The following is a 21189-nucleotide window of genomic DNA, read 5'->3' as shown; positions in this document are numbered from 1 at the left end:
TCTTCTGGGAAAGGCTGTCTACAAGGTTTAGGAGTGTGTCTATGGGAATGTTTGACCATTCTTCTAGAAGCGTATTTGTGAGGTCAGGCACTGATGTTGGACAAGAAGGCCTGGCTTGCATTCTCTGCTCTAGTTTATTCCAAAGGTGTTCTATTTGGTTGATGTCAGGACTCTGTGCAGGCCAGTCAAGTTCCTCCACCCCAAACTCGCTGATCTATGTCTTTATGAAAAAGGAGAACAAGAGAGCGCCTTTAAGTGCAATATTTGATTGGACATGAATCAGAAAGCCAAGTAACAACTCACATGAAGTGTAAAAAGATTAAGCTCATCTGTGGTGATGCTCCAGCAGCGGGGGGATCCACGCATTCAACCTGGGGAATTAGGAGCCGCAGTCTGGCATCTAGTCTCCAGCAGGGATAAGATGGTTCTGGGTCCTAGCTGTGTGGACCACAGTGTGGAACGCAGTGCCGCCTGGCATGTGACATTACCAGTGACAAGGGAAACACAACGCGTTTCAGAGCATGCGCAAGGCTCACACAGAGCATGCACGCTCCTTTGTCAAGTGTAAAAGGAATGGGAAGTTGCAAGGTTTAAATAGATGGACAGATATGACGTAAAACGTCCCATGGATAATATAAACAATAGAGAATGACCCAATTAAAATGAACAAACAAACCTATGGACTTTCTTAGCTGATATACTCTATATATTGCTTATTCCTGAGCACCAGCATTTTACGCTTGATCCATGTTACATAGTTACATGTCTTTATGGACCTTGCTTTGTGCACTGGTCCAAATCATTTGGTGGAGGGGGGATTATGGTGTGGGGTTGTTCTTCAGGGGTTGGGCTTGGCCCTATAGTTCCATTGAAGGGAACTCTTAAGGCATCAGCATACCAATACAATTTAGACAATTTCATGCTCCCAACTTTGTAGGAACAATTTGGGGATGGCCCCTTCCTGTTCCAACATGACTGCGCTCCAGTGCACAAAGCAAGGTCCATAAAGACATGGATGATTGAGTTTGGCATGGAGGAACTTGACTGGCCTGCAAAGAGTCCTTACCTAATATAATAGAACACCTTTGGGATGAATTTGAGCGGAGACTTTCAACATCAGTGCCTCACCTCACAAATGTAATTCTGGGGGAATGGTCAAACCTTCCCATAGACACACTCCTAAACCTTGTGGACAGCCTTCCCAGAAGAGTTGAATCTGTTAGGGTGGGCCAACTCAATATTGAACCTTACGGACTAAGACTGGAATGCCATTTAAGTTCATGTGTGTGTAAAGGCAGACGTCCTAATACTTTTGACAATATAGTGTATGTGCTAAGCTACTTCAGGATTTAATATACCTCCCAGACTCAGTACTCAAAAAACATAAATCTTCCAGCAAAATTTCACCAGACTTCATTGTATTCAGTAGCAGGGGATAGGGGGATGAAGGATGTTTTGCAATACAAGATGGAGTTCACTTAGATGCCACTTTACTTTCAATTGAATGTTGGTTGGTACATACCAAGATTTTCCGTGGTTCATGTTATACAATAAAAGACAGCCAAACTATTATATTAACCTCAATTTTGCTGATGTCTGAAGACATACTGTAGTCAGCAGAGCAAAATTTGCTTCTAATGTGTAATTTCTAAATTTCCATTTTTCTTACTGCAGGATGAATGTAACTTATACACCTTTCCAAGGAGTAAACATGCCATCTGCTATGTGTTTACTGAGAAGTATTAAATATAAAACTTAGGCTGAAGGCAAATTCTGTCTTAGTTACATGTCACCAGTGCACAAGTTACCACATTGCATTTCCAGTCATTCAGAAGCATAACAGCGACTTGCTAAAGGTCACTCTGTGTAATATTTCAATTTAGAGTTCATCCTACAGATCATTGATGGACAGCCTTCAGCAATTTAACTGCTATGCAACAACATCTGTCATGATGTCAAGTCAATTAATATTATAGGAGACGTAGTTCATGTACATAAATAAAAGAAACCTGATGTGAGAAAAATATCAGCAGGGCTGCCAATAAAGGAGGCCACTGGTACTCCTGTATGGGGTTTGGGCCCTCCCATATGGAAGAAAAATACATTTCCAATATATTTAGGGACATTTTTTAGAAATATATTGAATATGGCCAAAATTGTAGCATTTCAAATATATTTCCAATATATTTGGGGGAAAAATGAATTTTTTAAAAATATATTTTAAATATATTTTTCTTCCATGTGGGCTATCAGTTCAAAAGGGGGCACAGGCAGCAGACAAGCAGAAGGAAGGGCAACCTGGATAGGAATGGATGAATGATGCAGTGGGAATCTCATTTACTGGAACAAATGCTCTCTAATTCCCCCCTGCAGCAGCTGAAAGATGGCTTTTAATCCTCTTCTCTCTGCTCCCGCTTGCAAAAGGCTGCTGCAGGGGGGGGGGGGGGGCTATGAGGGATCGGCTCTAGCACATGACACCCCTGCTGCACCAATGACCCCCACCCATCCAGGTTCCTCTTCCCTCTGATGCCTAGGCCCCCTGCCCCCCTCCCCCATCCCTGCAGTGTTGCCAGCTTCCCCGCATCTCCCTCCTGCTGGCTGCTGTGGTGCACAGGGAAACTGTGTTTACTATGTTTCAGCTTGTGAATGAACAGGAAGCTCTGTACTTCATTGAGGCTGCGATTGAGAACTGTGTCCTCATCCACTTTCTCTGTCTCCAAAGTAAGATATCAGAGATCTGTTTAGACTCCTGATAGTTCACCAGGATGCAATACAGCAAAGACAGTCTGTACCTTTAGCAGAGAAACAGCCCCATATTCTAATGTTTCCACCTTCGTGTTTTACTGTAGGGATGGTGTTCTTAGGGTCATAGTCAGAAGTTTTTTCCTCCAAACACAGCAAGTCCCCTTCCTCAAGAAGGCACATGTACAGTTATGCCAATGAACATCTAGATGATTCAGAGAAGGATTGGGAGAAAGTGCTGTGGTCAGGTGGGACCAAAACCAAGCTCTTTGGCATTAACTCGACTCACCGTGTTTAGAGGGAGGAAAATGCTGACTATGACCCTAAGAACACCATCCCTACAGCCAATCACGGAGGTGGAAACATGATGCTTTGGGGATGTTTCTCTGCTAAAGGTACGGGCCAACTTTGCTGCATTGAGAGGCCAATGGACAGGGCCATGTATTGTAAAATTTTGGATAGGAACATTCTTCCCTCAGCCAGAACATTGAAGATGGGTCGTGGATGGGTCTTTCAGCATGACAATGACCCAAAACATACAACCAAGGCAACAAAGGAGTGTCTCAAGAAGAAGCACATTAAGGTCATGGAGTGGCTTAGTCAGTCTCCAGACCTTAATCCTACAGAAAATGTATAGAGGGAGCTAAAAATTTGAGTTGCCAAGAGACAGCCAAGAAACGTTTAGGAATTAGGGAAGATCTTTAAAGAAGAGTGTATCAAACTCCTTCATGAGATGTGTGCAAACCTAGCCACCAACTACATGAAACGTTTTACCTCTGTGCTTGCCAACAATGGTTTCTCCACCAAGTACAAAGTCATGTTTTGCTTGGGGATCAAATACTTATTTTACTCACTAAACTGCAACTTAATTTATAGCATTTGTTTTATGTGTTTTATTTTCTGGATGTTTGGTTGATGGTCTGTCTCTATCATTTAAAATACACTTATGATAAAAATTACAGACCCTTCATTTCTTTGTAAGTGGGCAAACTTACAAAATCTGCAGGGGATCAAATAACTATTTTCCCCACTGTATATTGAATAAATAAAAACCATGATCAAATTAGTTTTTTTCTGAGTAGGGGGTGCAATACCAAAAATATCTCTCACCGGGATGAGAAAGAAGAAACACGTTCCTCTCTCAGCACCATTATACTCTTAGGCTGGGTGCTATTACAGAATATACTGCAGGTGTGGGTACATACCATCTTGTCCACCTGATCTGAGTGGTCAATGGCACTGAATGGCATTTAGCACCACTGGCCCCGATGCGTTGTGTTATAGATGTTGTGAACCCTACTCATGAAAAGGTGAGTACATTTTATCACAATCTTTAATTGTTCAATAAAATGTAAGTTTGTATTGCACCAGATTGGTGCACTTCCCCTCTCTCTTTAGTCTTTGTGCATTCAAAGATGCTTTTCAACTTACAACGGTTACTCTAAAGTGTCTTTAGCTGGGTTACCAAAGCCTTTCTATGAGTTTGAGCCAAAATAGCATATCTGTCCAAAGAACTGCAACTCACTGAATGTTTGTTGTTTTTCCCAATATTCTAAGTAAACTGTGGAGAACTTTCTACATGAAAATCCCAGGAGATCAGCAGTTATAGGAATTTTCAAAGCTTGTCAGGCACAAGAAAAAATTGTGGCATGGTCCAAGCCACAAGGGGTGTTACATTTCCCCAGAGCTGTATTTGGCATTGCGCTGCTGTCACATGGTTGGTAGTCTAGATCAGTGTTTCTCAACCTTTTTTCAGTTGTGGCACCCTTAACCATTCTGCACTTTTTCAGTCGTGGCACCCTTAACCATTCTGCACAATCTCAAGGCACCCCATTCTAAAATCTGAAAAAAAAAAACCTAAACTAATAGTTTTACATAGAGCAGCAACATCCATACACATGGACCATCGAACATTAGAGGTGATTTATTCCTCCACTATTGCAAACTGGTATGGACTAGTGTTCTAGTATTTCTCTTCTCCCTTAGTTTATCTTCTTTTATTTTCTAATGTGACCCTAATGCTGATGGAGAAGGGATGAGGAAGAGTATATAAGGATGCTGTGCAAGCACCCGTCATTCTCCTTATTAACCAGTGATGTCACTGATTGTCAGGGTGCCAGTGGCTTGACCCGCACAGTGCCCAGGGTTGTCAGGGTGCCAGTGGCTTGACCAGCACAGTGCCCAGAGTTGTAACTCTACAAAGTAAAAACCTGTGGCAATTTGTTGCCATTTTTAGCCATTTTGCCAAGGCACCCCTGAAGGACCCAGGAGGCACACCAGGGTGCCACGACACCCTGTTTGAAAAAGGCTGGTCTAGATTGTTGCATTAATAAGCAGTTATACCTAATAAAGTGCTCTGTGTGTATTTATTCTGGGTAAGAAACTTGGAATTGAAGCAAAAGGATCAATATGGCAGTCAAGCAATTAGCATTTTCAGTAACAAGTCAGCAAAGGCAGGCTATGTATCTATTTTATGGCAAGCCTATCACAAGTAAACTCCACATTCAGTCCCCTTATCTTTTAACTGCTGAATGCCAAAGTAAGTAGAGCCAGTAGATGCACCGGCATATGAAAGCTAAATGAGAGGGTGGGAAGGGATCATGTTCTCTGCGGCTCACTGGGCCAGAAGAACAACAAGTGTAATGAGAGATAATACAAGGTGTCTGCTCCTTAGCACTGTTGCCTTTTCAGGCCAGGCCAGGTGTACTTTAATGTAACATGTCAACCTGGTCCCCTCAACATCACCAAACACAGACAAATGCTTCAGGTATCATAATGATGCTTTCACTAATTCATTGAGGGAAAAGCGAGAGGGGTTACAGGCCCGGAAGAGGCTGCTACTACATCAGATGCTACCTCATTTGTGAAATCTGTGATGGTTAGTATAAAGGTGCCTACAGAATTTTGGGGTTTTGTCTCACTGGGACCCAAGACTTTTAATGTCCCTGAGAATACTTGACTTGTGCCTAAAACGAAACTATCTAATTATTGCCCATATGTCAGGTCCTACTCTTTATTTATTTACAAATGAATGGATCAGTTGCAGGCATTCAGTCAAATATTAGTGGTATTAAAAGAGCAAAATACTTTTGCCTCAAACCAAACTTCAGTCCTAGTCAGGGGATGGTGTGCTATCCTCTTTCTCACAACTTCCCCATAGGCCACATTTTGGTCTTAAGCCATACTGTAAATTATTGTTATGTGCAGATCAAATTTTCCTGTACAATACTTTGCTTCTAACCAAACATAATTGCTAATCAGGGGAATTTTCTCATAAATACCCTTCTTATAAATTAGTGTTAGGGCTCTTTCACACGGCCGCTCCGTGTGAGAGCTCCGCTGCGGTCCTTTTTTTTTTTTTTTTCCACGGAGCGGATGACATTTCTGTCATCCGCTCCGTATGCCCGCATATCATCCCATCCGTTTGCGGATGATATGCGGACATAATGTAAGTCTATGGGGGTTTGCGGATGTCAGCGGATGACACCGCTGACATCCGATTTTCCTTCCTTTCTGTTTTTTGAACGGATGAAAAAATAGGGTTCTGTTCAGTTCCAAAAAACGGAACAGAACTGACAGGAAGAAAATCGGATGTCAGCGGATGGTATTCCGCTGACATCCGCAATGCCATAGACTTACATTATGTCCGCAAATCATCCGCAAAAAAATAGGATGATTTGCGGACATACGGAGCGCCCGTGTGAAAGGGCCCTTATACTGTTTGAGGATCAAAATATTGTCTTTTGATCTGCACATAATTTGCGTTTAGGAAAACTTGTAATTATAAACAACATTTTTTTTTTCTTTGAATAAAAGTTAAAACTCCCGGTAACCTTTACTGTTTTTTTACTGACTCCTTCATCCCCTTCTTTCCTAAGCTATTTATTTTGCAGACTTTTTTTTACTTGTATCATTCATATGCAAACTTTTCAAATGTATGCTTGCCTGTTACTGTAGTGCCACATTTTAAAAAAATGGATTGGTCCAAAAATGTAATTCTAGAGACTTTATTAAAGGGACAGTTAGCATACTAAGTTAGGACTTTTGAGCGTTTGAAGCTACCCTATTTTCAAGAAAGAAAAACATATTTTTGTTCCAGGACTGCTACTAAGAGACCATCTAAAAATGCAAGTGTAGCACCCTCCTAGGTAGGTGCTAGAGAGTTTTGTATCCTCTCTGTTATATTGTTCTCTGCCTACCAGAGAGCAGAATCTGCTAGTGAGGTCTGCTAAATGTGCTCAAGTGCAACTCATTTTGTCTGCAGTGTTTCACACTGGTTCAATAGGGAGGCATATTGGACAGTGGAAGGCACAGGCATTCAGCACAACCCTGGTGATTGGCATCAGTGCATGCTGGGATACTGTATAAATGCAAGGAGCACATGTGCTCTGGGTCTTTCAGCTGGAGAGCGGAGTCCCAGAGGGAGGGGGCGGCTGCCTCCTCCTCTGTAGAAATTGCCATGCGGCCTCAGGTAGTCGACCCAAGGGTCTAGAGAGCTAGAGAGGAACTGAACCCAGAGGTCCTGTAGAGCTGACTGGAAGAAAGACACTGGAATGATCTGATTTTGCATACAGTGAGTACAGATCTGTGTCCAGGGGCCTGACCTGAGGGGGCCATTCCTGCAGCTAGAAGAGTCAGTGAATGGGTGTCAGTAAAGGGGATACTAGAGAGTATCCTGAAGATAATGTGGTTCACCAAGTCTATTGCTGGAGAGAGAGCAAGAAGACTTAACCCTTTCCATACACGTAGCAGTATGGTCAAAGCAGTGTAACTGCTTCCACAAGCAACCTGGTGGGGCCAAGTGAGGGTTGTCCTCATCAAATGTATATAATCCAAGTTGGAATATCCCACCATTCCCTTCTCCCATCCAAGTTCCACAATAAATACCAAAAACCAAAACCACTGGACTGTTTATTGAGTGATGAGCCATTGGGAGTAAGGATTAATGTGTGATCTGTACCCTAAGTGACTGTCTGCTGGTAATCAGATGAGGCTCAACAAGTCATCATACAGCAAGCCCTACGGGGACAGTGCTACACAAGTAACAGATTCAATAGAAGTTTGGCTTGATTCGATCAACATGTAAAACTTAGCATGTGTTGTCATTCAGTTAGGCATTTAAATTCACGCAGGTCTTGTTTCTGGAATTTTCCCATTATATCTACATAATAAAATAATTATTATAACAGTACAGGGAATCAGATATTATTACAAGATCACGTTTAATACAGTACCTGGGACTGCGCATTGATATTGGCTGCTTGCTTGACCAAAGTCTTCACAACTTCTACCTGCCCAGCCAGAGAAGCAATGTGCAGCGCAGTGTTCCCTTTCTGAAAAGATAAAAAATACTATTATCACACTTCTGTTTCCAAAGTTGTATATGATAATTAAAGCAAATTCTAGTTTTATTGATATTTATTATAAATATATATATATATATATATTTACACAAAAGCCATTGTGTGATTTAATAGTCTTAAAAAAAGATTTTTTTCACATTCGTCTTCAGCCAGCCTCGATTTTCCAAAATTACCAACACGAAAACAATTTTTTATTGCAACCACTGCATTGCAACAGCATTTGGACAGGATTCTCCCGAACTCCCATCACCTGCTTACTGATTAGTTAACTACAGCCGTGGCCAAAAGCTTTGAGAATGACACAAATATTAAAAGAGAAGTATGGCAATGATTGATTATGCAAGAATGGGCTGCCATCAGTCAGGATGTGGCCAAGAAGTTGATGGACAGCATGCCAGGGTGAATTGCAGAGGGCTTGAAAAAGAAGCGCCAACACTGCCAATATTGACTCTTTGCATAAACTTAATGTAATCGTGAATAAAAGCCTTTGACACTTGAAATTAAATTCTTGTAATTATACTTCAGTATACAATAGTAACATCTGACAAAAATATTTAAACAATGAAGCAGCAAACTTTATGAAAATTTATATTTGTGTCATTCTCAAAACTTTTGGCTAGGGCTGTACAAATCTTATACATTTGCAAAGAACCTGAGATCAAATAACAGGCATCATGAGAAAGGAGCTTTTTATCAGGATCATTTACAATAATGCAGTACATCAGAGATTTAAAGAATGTTCCATGGTCTCTGTTTCATCACTGGCACTAATCAAATAATTATAGCAGGTAGAAACTCATGCTCAGTACTTAAAATTAGGCAAATGCAATGCAAAAGGCTATCTTAATAACAGCAGAACAGAACAAGCTGTAATAACTTTTGAAATACTGCAATCTTTGAAGTTCATATAGTTCTGGAGAAGATTATTATTTATTCAGTTCAACCATTTTACACGTTCATAATCCAGTGCTTTGCTGTCTAACCCTGACCAGCTGTGTTCAGTGTTTATCCCACTTTTATGTTCACATTTCCTTCTACCACTACTTCCCCTCAGAAAAAGGGGGAGGCAAGTTAGGTCATGAATGGGAGTAGCTCAAGGGATGCCCACATCTCTAAATTGATACAAAACATGCAACAAAGAACCCTCTTGTTGGGACTTTAAACGGGCATCCTACTGAGATAAATGTAAAAGAATATAATTTTATTGGTACAAAATAACAAAAAGAATGGGGAATTCCGGAAGGGTAGGTACACATTCATGTGACACAAAAATAAAAATCTTAGCGACTAATAACAGACATGACCAGTTTGGAGTGTGATACTCTCTATTGGGCTGTGGAGACCCACAATGAGTCGGACTGTATATGATGTATAAGTGGGTACAGGGAGCAATGTGACAACAAGTATCAACAAGTAGCAGTCCGTATGCAGTTCATAGTATAAAGTCCATACTTGCTGGTGTAAATCGCACTAGGGGTGCACTTTAGGAAGTCTGCTGCCAGCTAACAGAGTATGAAGCTGCTCTGTAGTATGGAGACAGGGGCAGAAAGAGCGGCACCGATCTAGGTGTAGCATAAAGGTGAAGAAACAATTTATTGGGATAAAAAACACTCACATTTTCCACAATGGTACATGCATTTGTAGTGTGTAGGGCACACTGTGTTACTGAGTCCCAGGAGGCCTCATGAAGGAGCACGCATGCTCTGAACGTGCGCCAGCCAGGACACGCCCACCGCTGCCACTCGAGTCGGAAGGTGACGACAGCCCTCCTTCTCTCCTCTCAGAGCCTGGAGCCCCGGAGTCCACCGGCATGGCCAAAAATGCGGGAGATCCCAGGACCTCTGCCTGCCACCAGGACTCAGTAACACAGCGTGCCCTACACACTACAAATGCTTGTACCATGGTGGAAAATGTGAGTGTTTTTATCCCAATAAATTGTTTCTTCCCCTTTATGCTGCACTTAGATCGTCGCCGCTCTTTCTCCCCGTCACTCAGTTTTGTGATCTACATATCCTTGGTAAATAAGGGCCAAAAGTCCTAATGCTTCCTGCAGACTACAGTGCCAATATGCAATACAGTCTGCTACAAGATTCACTCAGTGTGAGTGGACAAAGAAGCACAAGTTGATATCACTGTGCTCTCCACTCCTGTAAACATTTAAGCAATAGGGTGCAGAAAAGGGCCTAACTGGTTCAGAATGTTATCCCACCTTGTTCCAATCTAAGCTGCTAAGCAGGGAATTAAAGGTGGCTGACATTGAGTCAGTTTTGGCTTATAAAGTAATGTGATCATTTTAATGCAACTTCAAGCATGGCATGAGAATAACACCAATCCTTTATATGCTTAATCTGTATATTGCTTTATGGAACAAGACAATTTCAACAGAACATCAGCAACCAGTGACACCATATTCTAGTATCACATACACTATATTGTCAAAAGTATTGGGAAAATGACCCTCCTACCACAAGCATTTTGCTGCATAACAAATTATATGAAACCTGGCTAATTCCGATTCAATAAAGTATCAAGGAACACAAGACTTTAGTTCTTCATTACATAAATCTGCTTTCTGTTACCATCATAGGCATGCTAATAATACATTAAGCTGTCAATTGTGCCTGCCATTTTTGTAAATATTTGATTATACCTATTCATGTGACAACACTGAAAAAATTACACTTTGCTACAATGTAAAGTAGTGAGTATACAGCTTGTATAACAATGTAAATGTGCTGTCCCCTCAAAATAACTCAACACACAGCCATTAATGTCTAAACCCCTGGCAACAAAAGTGAGTACACCTCTAAGTTAAAATGTCCAAATTGGGCCCAAAATGTCAATATTTTGTGTGGCCACTATTATTTTCCAGCACTGCCTTAACCCTCCTGGGCATGGAGTTCACCAGAGCTTCACAGGTTGCCACTGGAGTCCTCTGCCACTCCTCCATGATGAGATAACAGGGCTGGTGGATGTTAGAGACCTTGCTCTCCTCCACCCACTTTTTGAGGATGCCCCACAGATGCTCAATATGGTTTAGGTCTGGAGACATGCTTGGCCAGTCCATCACCTTTACCCTCAGCTTCTTCAGCAAGGCAGTGGTCGTATTGAGGTGTGTTTGGGGTCGTTATCATGTTGGAATACCGCCCTGCTGCCCAGTCTCCGAAGAGAGGGGATCATGCCCTGCTTCAGTATGTCACAGTACATGTTGGAATTCATGTTTCCTTCATGAACTGTAGCTCCCCAGTGCCAGCAGAACTCATGCAGCCCCAGACTATGACATTCCCACCACCATGCTTGACTGTAGGCAAGACACACTTGTCTTTGTGCTCCTCTTGACACCATCTGAACAAAATATGTTTATCTTGGTCTCATCAGACCACAGGACATGATTCCAGTAATCCATGTCCTTAGTCTGCTTGTCTTCAGCAAACTGTTTGCAGGCTTTCCTTTTGCATCATCTTTGGAAGAGGCTTCCTTCTGAGATGACAGCCATGAAGACCAATTTGATGCAGTGTGCGGAATATGGTCTGAGCACTGACAGGCTGAGCCCCTACCCCTTCAACCTCTGCAGCAATGCTGGCAGCACTCCAATGTCTATTTCCCAAAGACAACCTCTGGATATGATGCTGAGCACGTGCACTCAACTTCTTTGGTCGACCATGGCGAGGCCTGTTCTGAATGGAACCTGTCCTGTTAAACTGCTGTATGGTCTTGGCCACCGTGCTGCAGCTCAGTTTCAGGGTCTGAGCAATCTTTTTATAGCCTAGGCCATCTTTATGTAGAGCAACAATTCTTTTTTTCAGATCCTCAAAGAGTTCTTTGCCATGAGGTGCCATGTTGAACTTCTAGTGACCAGTATGAGAGAGTGAGAGTGATAACACCAGATTTAACACACCTGCTCCCCATTCACACCTGAGACCTTGTAACACTAATGAGTCGCATGACGCCGGGGAGGGAAAATGGCTAATTGGGCCTAATTTGGACATCTTCACTTAGGGGTGTATTCACTTTTATTGCCAGCAGTTTAGACATTAATGGCTGCGTGTTGAGTTATTTTGAGGGGACAGCAAATTTACACTGTTATACAAGCTGTACACTCACTACTTTACATTGTAGCAAAGTGTAATTTCTTCAGTGTTGTCACATGAAAAGATATAATAAAATATTTACAAAAATGTGAAGGGTGTACTCACTTTTGTGAAATACTGTACATACACATACATTTGTGTTTATTCCACTTTTTTTGCAGATATGTTGGCACCTCAGCAGACATTGCTGTAACCTATAGTATTTCCTGCATTATTATCATTATATGTTGTAGATGAACAATCGTTTGTGTGTTGTTGTTTATTTCGTTATCTTTTCCTTCTGGTTCGAACTTTTCGGGAATCATGCGCAGTTGTGTTTTGTAAGGTCAAATTATACAACTCCCTCATTAATGATACGAAACTTGGCCAATTTTCGCAAAAAACCCCAGCATGTTGGAGCAGTCAATTTTGGCTGTCGTACGAAAATAGCGTGTCACACATACCACACTAATGATTCGAAAAACAAACGATTTTACTTTCGATTTGTATTTTCGTTCGAAATTCGCATTGTGTATGGCCTGCCTTACACCTGCAAATAAAATATATTGTATCATACCTCAGCCCCTCATCCATCAGTGTCCTGTTCTATTTACATTAAAACAAATTGCTTCATCTATACATTTCTCTGTTTTTACATTATAGATCTTTTTTATCTTATAATTGTACCTTAGTTGCAGAATCCACGGAAGATCCCCTTTCCACCAGTTCATTAACAAGATAGAGATGTCCTTCTTTGGCAGCAAGATGCAAAGCATTGAGTCCATTCTGAAACAAACAAAAAAAATAAACAATGTTCAGAAAATGTTTGATTTGATTTGTTTTTCTACATTTCACTAACCCATCCACTGCCCCCCCTAATGAGATGATTATAAGCAAGTTGTTACATACTTTAGTCAAGGGGGTATAACCATCCAATAGCCCAAGAGTCAAACTAAAATGCCTATAGTATACATGATGTGCCTGAATCATTCTGAATAAACTGTCTAATATATGTGATCTCCAGTGGTTGTGGTCGGTAAATTAATGACGGATAACCTTGGTATGGGAAAGTCGGTGTGGTGTGCCAGAACCGACGTAAGGGGGTAGGCCTGTAAATAAAGAGGGCCCCCCGAAGGTTAGAGGTCAAGAAAAAAAAAAAAAGGGTGACGGTGGGTGGGGTGACTATGACGAGCAGCAGCAGGCCGGTGTAGGGGAGGGGCAGCGCTATAAAGCCCGCTAGCTCCTCCCACAAATACCTGCCTGCGGCCGAACACTTGTGGTCGGTAAATTAATGACGGATAACCTTGGTATGGGAAAGTCGGTGTGGTGTGCCAGAACCGACGTAAGGGGGTAGGCCTGTAAATAAAGAGGGCAAAAAAGGAAGCAAGAACACACTTTATTCACAAACAAATTAATGTCACAAGCCTACAAAAAGCTAGTCTCAACTCCTTCTCCGGGTGAGGAATGTAAACTTGAAAAGCGTCAGATTCCCACCGACCAAGCCTTTTGATGATGTGGCCTGGCGTGTTGTTCCCGGAGGCAGCTGATGCTGCGCCTATCCTAAAGGAGTGGCCAGAGTGCGCAGCAGGGTCCCAACCCAGTCTGATACATAGAGTGCGGATATAAAATATGAACTTAGTCGTGCTGAGGGGAACACCCAGCAACGTGAAAAGTGGTGAGTAGCTGGGAGAGCTCTGGGTCTGAGCCACGTAATTGTCCAGGACTTTGACAGGGCACCAATTATTCCCCGATGGGTACAAAGGGATGGTCAAAGGGTGTCCCACCTGCCTGGTCTTAGAACACCGAAGTGACAAGACATAGTGATCCCCCATTTGACCAAATCCCGTTTGAGGAGGCATGAGCGACCCTCTGATAGGGAAGCCACCGTGAACTCCCCGGGTCTGAGAAAGCCATAGAAGGCCAGGTAAATCATAAATCAGTAAGTATAATTCAGAATAAGACTTAAACTGTAAGTACCATATAATATGACAGCAACATGTAAAGTTGAACACGTTTCATTTGAAATAAAGAATGGATTAATTAATGGATTATTAGTGTTACTGATAAAAAAAATATACTGCTTTTAAACTTGTGTTATTCATAATACTTTCAAGATGTTTTTACTTTTCCCAAAAGTCTAAATGACTGCAAGGGTGTACTGCAGAAGTCTCCAAAGAAAAGGAACATTTTGGGTTTCATACTGAAATGTATCAATTATATTCAAAGCAGTATTACCCCCCAAATAAAATATAATATATTGCAGCTTACCAATTCAAAGACAGAAGTTTTTTTGTTTTTTTTTACCTTAATGTATTTTATGCAACCTTCTGCATGCAGTCCCCCCTCCATACCCACCATCCCCAGGCCCCCACCCCTTGTACATACATAAGCCTGATCTCAAACCAGTGATGTGCACGAGAGCAGAGGTTCTGTCTTCCTCATAGGCTAAGAGACAGCAGCGGGGGAGCCTTTGGCTCCTGCTGCTGGCAAACACAGCCAGTGATGAGGGAGCGGGAGGTGGGGCTGTCTGTGTCAAGAGATGCAGACATTGAGGCTCGGGAGTGAGTCCGCATGAGTGCCCCTACAGCAAGCAGCTTGCTATGCGGACACTAGTGGGGGAAGGGGAGCCAGGAGCACCAGTAGGAGACCCAAAAAGAGGAGGATCAGGGCTGCTCTGTGCAAGTACACAGAGCAAGTAAGTAAAACATGTTCGTTATTTTAAAGGGAAAAACATATGTTTAAAATCACTTTAAATGTGGTGGCTGCATTCTTTTTTTAAGCTTTTTTTTTTTTTTTTCATTAGCCATTTAACCAGTAACACACTTCCTGTTTTAGGGTGTCTCCACTCCAATGGAGGAGCAACGGACACACCTTTGGACGGCAGCATAGTCAGTCTAAGGAAATGGTAGTCCTAGAGCATATTTAGATGGACTTGACTAAAAAATGAAAGCTGAAATCCAGCAAATACTTTATAAGCAGTTACAGCAATAGTTGTTTATACATTTTGGATGTCGGGATAATTTTTACATAACTGAACAAAAGATGCCAATTGTAAGCACCTCTGTATTATGAATGCTATTATGCTATATGAGCATTTTATTTATCGTATATCCTTCCGAGGTATTTGGATGTGTATGGTGGACCAGAAATGTGTTTTTCTAAGCAGCGTGCAGGTAAATTCCAGGGGATGGCACCATTACTTTATAATCAAACCTTTATTATTTAGGAATCAATGCAGAGGGTGCGTCCAGTTCGGTTTAGATGGCAGAGTTTGTATACTGGCAGACTGAGTTTCACAGTAAATTTAAAGTGGTTGTAAACCCACCTTTATAACTTGTACCTATAGGTAAGCCTTTAATTGTACCTATAGGTACTGTAAATATCTCCTAAACTTGCACCGTTTCGGAGATGTTTACATTTCATGCAGCTGATGGCGCATGCACTCTGAAGAAACGGCCGCCCGTGCCATATCTTCAGAGCCCTGTGCCATGACTGGCGGCTACCGGGCACATGTGCGGGGATGACGTTACACGGCTCTGGCCAGTAATACAGCCGGAGCGCGCAGACCCAGAAGGAAGATGGGCAAGGATGGATGCGGCCACCAGCGGGGACAATGTAGGCTTCGTTTGCAGGTAAGTGTCACATAATGTGCTAGTATGCTATGCATACTGGCACATTATGCATTTACTTTGCAGGGAAGAAAAAAAATAATAAAAAAAAAAACTGAAGACTTTACTTCTTCTTTAAACTGTTTTTGGTCTTCTTATATGTATTTTTAAATGCTATTATTCTGCTTTGTGTTGCTATCACTTATTGAACTGAACTGAACTTTTATTATTTTGTGCTCCACTGACAAAGACACTATCAAAAACCTACAGAAGACCTAACTAAATATGACACATATTAACTTTCAAAAATCCTTCCACCAGCACTACTGGCCTCCCTGTGATGTCACCAATACCAATTAATCCAGCTTTGTATTATACAAAGGAAGGAGCGTCTCTTACGCTGACTCTCTCAACCCTACGCATATACCATTTTACACCTCCTGTCTTTAAGGGACTTTAGGCAGCTGCTTAGGCAGATGGGCACTTTTATTCCACATTGCCACAACTTTTTAATTCACAACAACCACATCAGCATAATGCTACTCTTATCTTACAACTCTATGGTCCTGCAAGGACAACTTAAGTAGTTTGTATGTTCTCCCTGTGTTTGGGATTGCTTTCACAATTCAAAAACATATCAAAAATTAAATTGTCTTTCATGCAGACACTGTCCACATTTATCTAAAACAAAATGTTGCGTTAAATGATAAAATGAGACTAGTCAATGCGCAGTCAGATAAGCATTGATGGCAGAACATGTTTTATTAAAGGCGCTGTATGAGTATCCTAGCACAGCATCCTTCATGCCTGAAATGCTCCTATAGTTAAAGGGTAAACTCCACTTTTGTGGGGAAAAAAAAGCAAATAAAGAAAAAACAATATAGTGTATACAACTTGAATGTTATTTAAAGAAATACCTTCCCTTTTCAATCTGCAGCTCTGTCATTTTCTGAAAATGCAATGCAATATGGCTACCTGGAGCTGTTCTATACACAGAATGTGTACAGAACGCCCTCAGACACATCATTTCCTGCGCTTGTGTGATTGGCTCACTGATTTTTTTTCCAGAAGTCTGCACTAAAATACAAGTCAGATTTCTGGCATCCCCTGCAACAACAATGTAATTTAGGCCCCTTTCACACTTGTGTGACTTGTCCTGCGACTTGGGACTGCAAAGTTGCATGAGAAGTCGTACCCCATAATTTCCAATGAACCCAACTCATATCTGTGCAACTTCTAAGTCGCATTGACTTCAAAGTAGTCCCTGCACTACTTTGGTCCGACTTTCAAGATTACACAGGCTTTGTTTCAAGTCGGCCGACTTTCAGCTCGTACAAGTGTGAAAGGGGCCTTATGGTGAGATACTCCCAATAGGAAATCACATCTAAAGAGATGCAGGCCCAGCAGCTTTCCTCGTTAGAGGCCTGCAGTTGCTGCAGCTGATTGATTATTAATTATGAAACCCCTCCCATTTTAATATTTTGCACCCTGGATACAGACAAACACACGGGTATTTCTTCAGAATAACAAAATGTAGGAATCTGCAACACATTTTGTTAAAATCCTTGTAATGTACATAGATCACCCAGAGGGGAATGTTTTTTTCTAAACAAATGTGGAGTTACGCTTTAACTGTTTTAATTACTGTGGTCCTTTCAGATGGAGTGTGCAGTATGAACTTAAATGATACTGTGACTGTGTTACTGATCTCTATAAACCTTGCTGAAACAAATCCATACTGTTTAAGTCAGAAGTGCTTACAGGATAAGTTCACCTTTGGGAACAAGTTACATATTCCACCTGATTTAAGGGTGGAACATGTAACATGTTCCCAGTGATGCAGCCACCATCCTCTGTCCTCCCTCCCTGTGGCAGCAGTATAGAGATAGTTCCCCATACTAGCTGTCACGGTTTGAAAAGTGTCGGCCACGTCATTCATACACACAGTTCTGTGAGTCTGAATGAACTACAAGCCCCAGCATCCTTAGTGGCCGTCGGCTTGTAGTTCTCAATGAACTACCATGGTCAGGGGTGTTGCTAGGTGGGAAAAAGACCAGGGGCTTAAGCCCGAAGGTAAATTTGTAACCCCTCTCACATTTTAAAGTAAGTCCAGCCTACGCTCCACCAAATAACCCCCCCCCCCTCACCCCTGCCCCACCATGCACAATGCCCAGTGCCCATCAATGCAGCCTGAACAATGTACATCAGTTTAGTCTTGCCAGTGCCCATCAATGCATCCTTACCAGCGCCCATCAGCTCAGCCTCACCAATGCCCATCAAGGCAGCCTCATCAGTGCCCATCAATGCAGCCTCATCAGTGTCCATTAGCTAAGCCTCACCAGTGCCCATCAATGCGGCATCATCAGTGCCCATTAGCTCAGCCTCATCAATGCCCATCAATGCAGTCTCACCAGTGCCCATCAAATCATCAATGCAGCTTCATAAGTGCCCATCAATGCAGCCCGATCCGTGCCCCCCTCAATGCAGCCAGATCAGTGCCCATTAGCTCAGCCTCACCTGTGCCCCTCAATGCAGCATGATCAGACAGTGCCCATCAGCTCAGCCTCATCTGTGCCCATCAGCACAGACTTGCCAGTGCCCATCAATGCAGCCTTGCCAGTGCCCATCAATGCAGCTTTGCCAGTGCCCATCAGCTTAGCCTCACCCGTGCCCATCAGCGCAGCCTTGCCAGTGCCCATCAACACAGCCTTGCTAGGGCCCACTAACGCAGCCTTGCCAGTGCCTATCAGCACAGTCTTGCCAGTGCATTGGGAAAGGAGAGGAGAGCAGCCAGTTTACACTGAGCAGGGATCTTCCGCTTACCCGGCGCCATGCGACCGTTGCCAAGTCTGGCCTCCTGGATTGGCTCCTATGATGCACATTACATGTCCTGGCATTGGACCAGTGAGACGTCCATAATAGGAATCGGTCCAAGAGGCGGGACTTCGTATGACACCTGGCTGCGCTGGGTAAGCGGGAGATCCCCACTCTGTTTAAACCAGTGGCGTTCGCCCTCCTCCACAGGCAGCCCTGCAAAGCGGCCCTAGGGCAGACTGTCAATCCCCAAGTTCCCGGCCAACCCCAGGCCTTGGGACTCGGGTCTAATAATTGTCTATAGGGATAGGAGACTCTGGAATTTTGGGGGGCCCACTCGGGGCTGTAGCCCCTGCTGACGCCACTGACCATGGTGCTTCATTAAGTCTTCCTGTCAGTGAGTATCGGCTTGCGGGTAAGCAGATACACTGACAGTGTGCAGGAGACCTGCATGGCACTAGCAATCAGCTGATCGCTTGTGCAATGCTTTACAGGCTCCTAATACAAGAAATAATAAATGCACATTTTTTCTCTACAATTTTAGTTACACAACATTACCCAAAATGTGCAGGCTGCTGGACTCTGTAAAAATTTTCACTGCAAGGATGCCCTGCGCTTTCCTGTCTCTGAACTTCCAGCACTGTGGGAGTTAACAGCTTTGGGTCTCCTAGCCCATCTGTACTAAAGATGATCCAATGACGACGCACTCCCTCCTGCCCTGTCCTCCATTGGGAAAACTTTTTTCACTGATTATACTGCTCGTAACATCGTGATCTGTGAATGGGGAGACAATCCTGTAACTAATCAGACTCTCCTCCTTTCACAGATCATGTCACAGATGAGGTACGCCATTTCACCAATCCAGTTGTTAAAGGAATACAAATGTTTTTGCAAAAAAGTCTTAAAAACATTTGATATGGTACATAGTATATAGTAGGGATCGACCGATTATCTGCAAAGCCGATATATCGAGGGCCGATCTGCACTTTTCCCGATATATCGGAATCGGCCCCTGAGGTTACGGATATTGCCGATATTTCAGGAAAGTACTGTACCGGAGTGATGTCTGCAGCTAGAGGCATCACTCCGGTACCAGCGTCCATAGCTGACGGTCGGCTGTCTTGTAATGAAAATCTTTGCTGCTGAGAAGCCGCGCGGTTGTCATTACAAGGAGCGGGAGGGGACGACTCCCCCCTCCCGCCGCCTTCCGCGGCTTGCCCAGGTCTTCCGTCCCACCGGGAGACCAGGGCATCCTACCTGCACGGCCGCTGAAGAGAAGACCCAATCAAAGCCGCATTTGGCTCTGATCGGGTCTCCATGTAAAAACCCGGAAGTAATGTCATGACATAATTTCCCGATACTCTGCACCAGATTCAATAAAATAACAACATTCAAAACAGCGAAACTTGGCTGTTTTGAATGCTTTTAAGTGCAGAGGAGGGGTGTGTGGTCTTTTAGACCCCCAGATCCCTCCACAACAGTACCTGTCAATTGTAAAAATAAAAAAAAATAAAACATTTTTAAATGTACAAAAATATTGGCCAATATCGGCTGATACCGATATTCAATGGCCAGGATATCGATATCGGCAACGAAAATCCAATTTTGGTCCAACACTAGTATATAGACATAAAACATTATAGATACATTCATCACTAATTCATATACAACTATCCCTGTGCTCGCATATGATGAAGACATAAAAAGGGGATGGGTAAGTCTCACCATAGGTCTCAAAACGTGTTTTGTGAATCTCAGTTCACTTCATCAGGAGATAATACTGTTGATTAGACGTACAGGTGCTGTCGGCCATCTGTGGATCCATGTGGATTTCATAGTTGGGCTGCTTAGCATAGAGACATATGCCAGTCTCATCCTGCCGCCCCCTGCTTTGTGTCCTTGTTGAATGGTTGTCTGCCTCCCCCACAACTCCCGGGCCAGACTTTCTGATGAGGGTTTCCATGCATCCAGTGACTGATGGATATACTGTACATATATATATATATTTTTTTTTTTGGAGTACATCTGATCAGCATTATATTCTCCTGATGAAGTGAACTGAGTTTCATGAAACGTATTGAGAGAGCTATGGTGTGCCTTAGCCAGCTCCTTTTTTATGTCTTCATTATATGTGACCAAATGAATAGTTGTATATGAATTACTGATGGATATGCTCTTATAATGTTTTATGTCTATATCATTTATGTACCATATTAAATGTTTTTAAGGCTTTTTTTGAATAAAATGTATGATGCTTTGAATGATTGTACTGGTTCCAAGGGCACTAGCAATCTTTCAGAATTCTGAATATGTGGGTACTGAGCTACTCCATGCTACAAACAGAACAGAACTTTTCTCAGTGAACGAGGGGGCATGTCCTTGTGCAGCTAAGCCAGGAGACCCAAATCTGTAAACCCCCTACAGAGCCAAAATTTCAAGAGCTAGAAGAGAGGGCAGCCCTGCACTAAGGATTTCTACAGAATCCAGAAGCCTGCACATTTCATTACAGATATTAACCTATCTAAAGCTGTAAAAAAATGTTTTTTTTTTTTATCTATAGTTCCGTTTTAAAGTATAGCTACACACAAAAAC

General features: G+C 42.6%; 1 protein-coding gene across 1 annotated transcript in view; it reads right to left on the bottom strand.

Moving 5' to 3' along the window:
- ANK2 (ankyrin 2) overlaps positions 1 to 21189 on the bottom strand; it is a 302460-nt gene that overhangs the window by 218737 nt on the left and 62534 nt on the right. Inside the window, exons 3-4 of the mRNA XM_082254226.1 lie at positions 12863 to 12961; positions 7977 to 8075 (exon numbers count right to left, since the gene is read on the bottom strand). Of these exons, the coding sequence (XP_082110352.1) occupies positions 7977 to 8075; positions 12863 to 12961 (198 nt within the window). The remainder of the gene's footprint in view (positions 1 to 7976; positions 8076 to 12862; positions 12962 to 21189) is intronic.

This window comes from Pelophylax lessonae, assembly GCF_965119305.1.
Source record: "Pelophylax lessonae genome assembly, chromosome: 1".
Classification (NCBI taxonomy): Eukaryota; Metazoa; Chordata; class Amphibia; order Anura; family Ranidae; genus Pelophylax; species Pelophylax lessonae.
The sequence above is the reverse complement of the archived record's forward strand: the minus strand, read 5'-3'. Positions and strand labels throughout refer to the sequence as shown.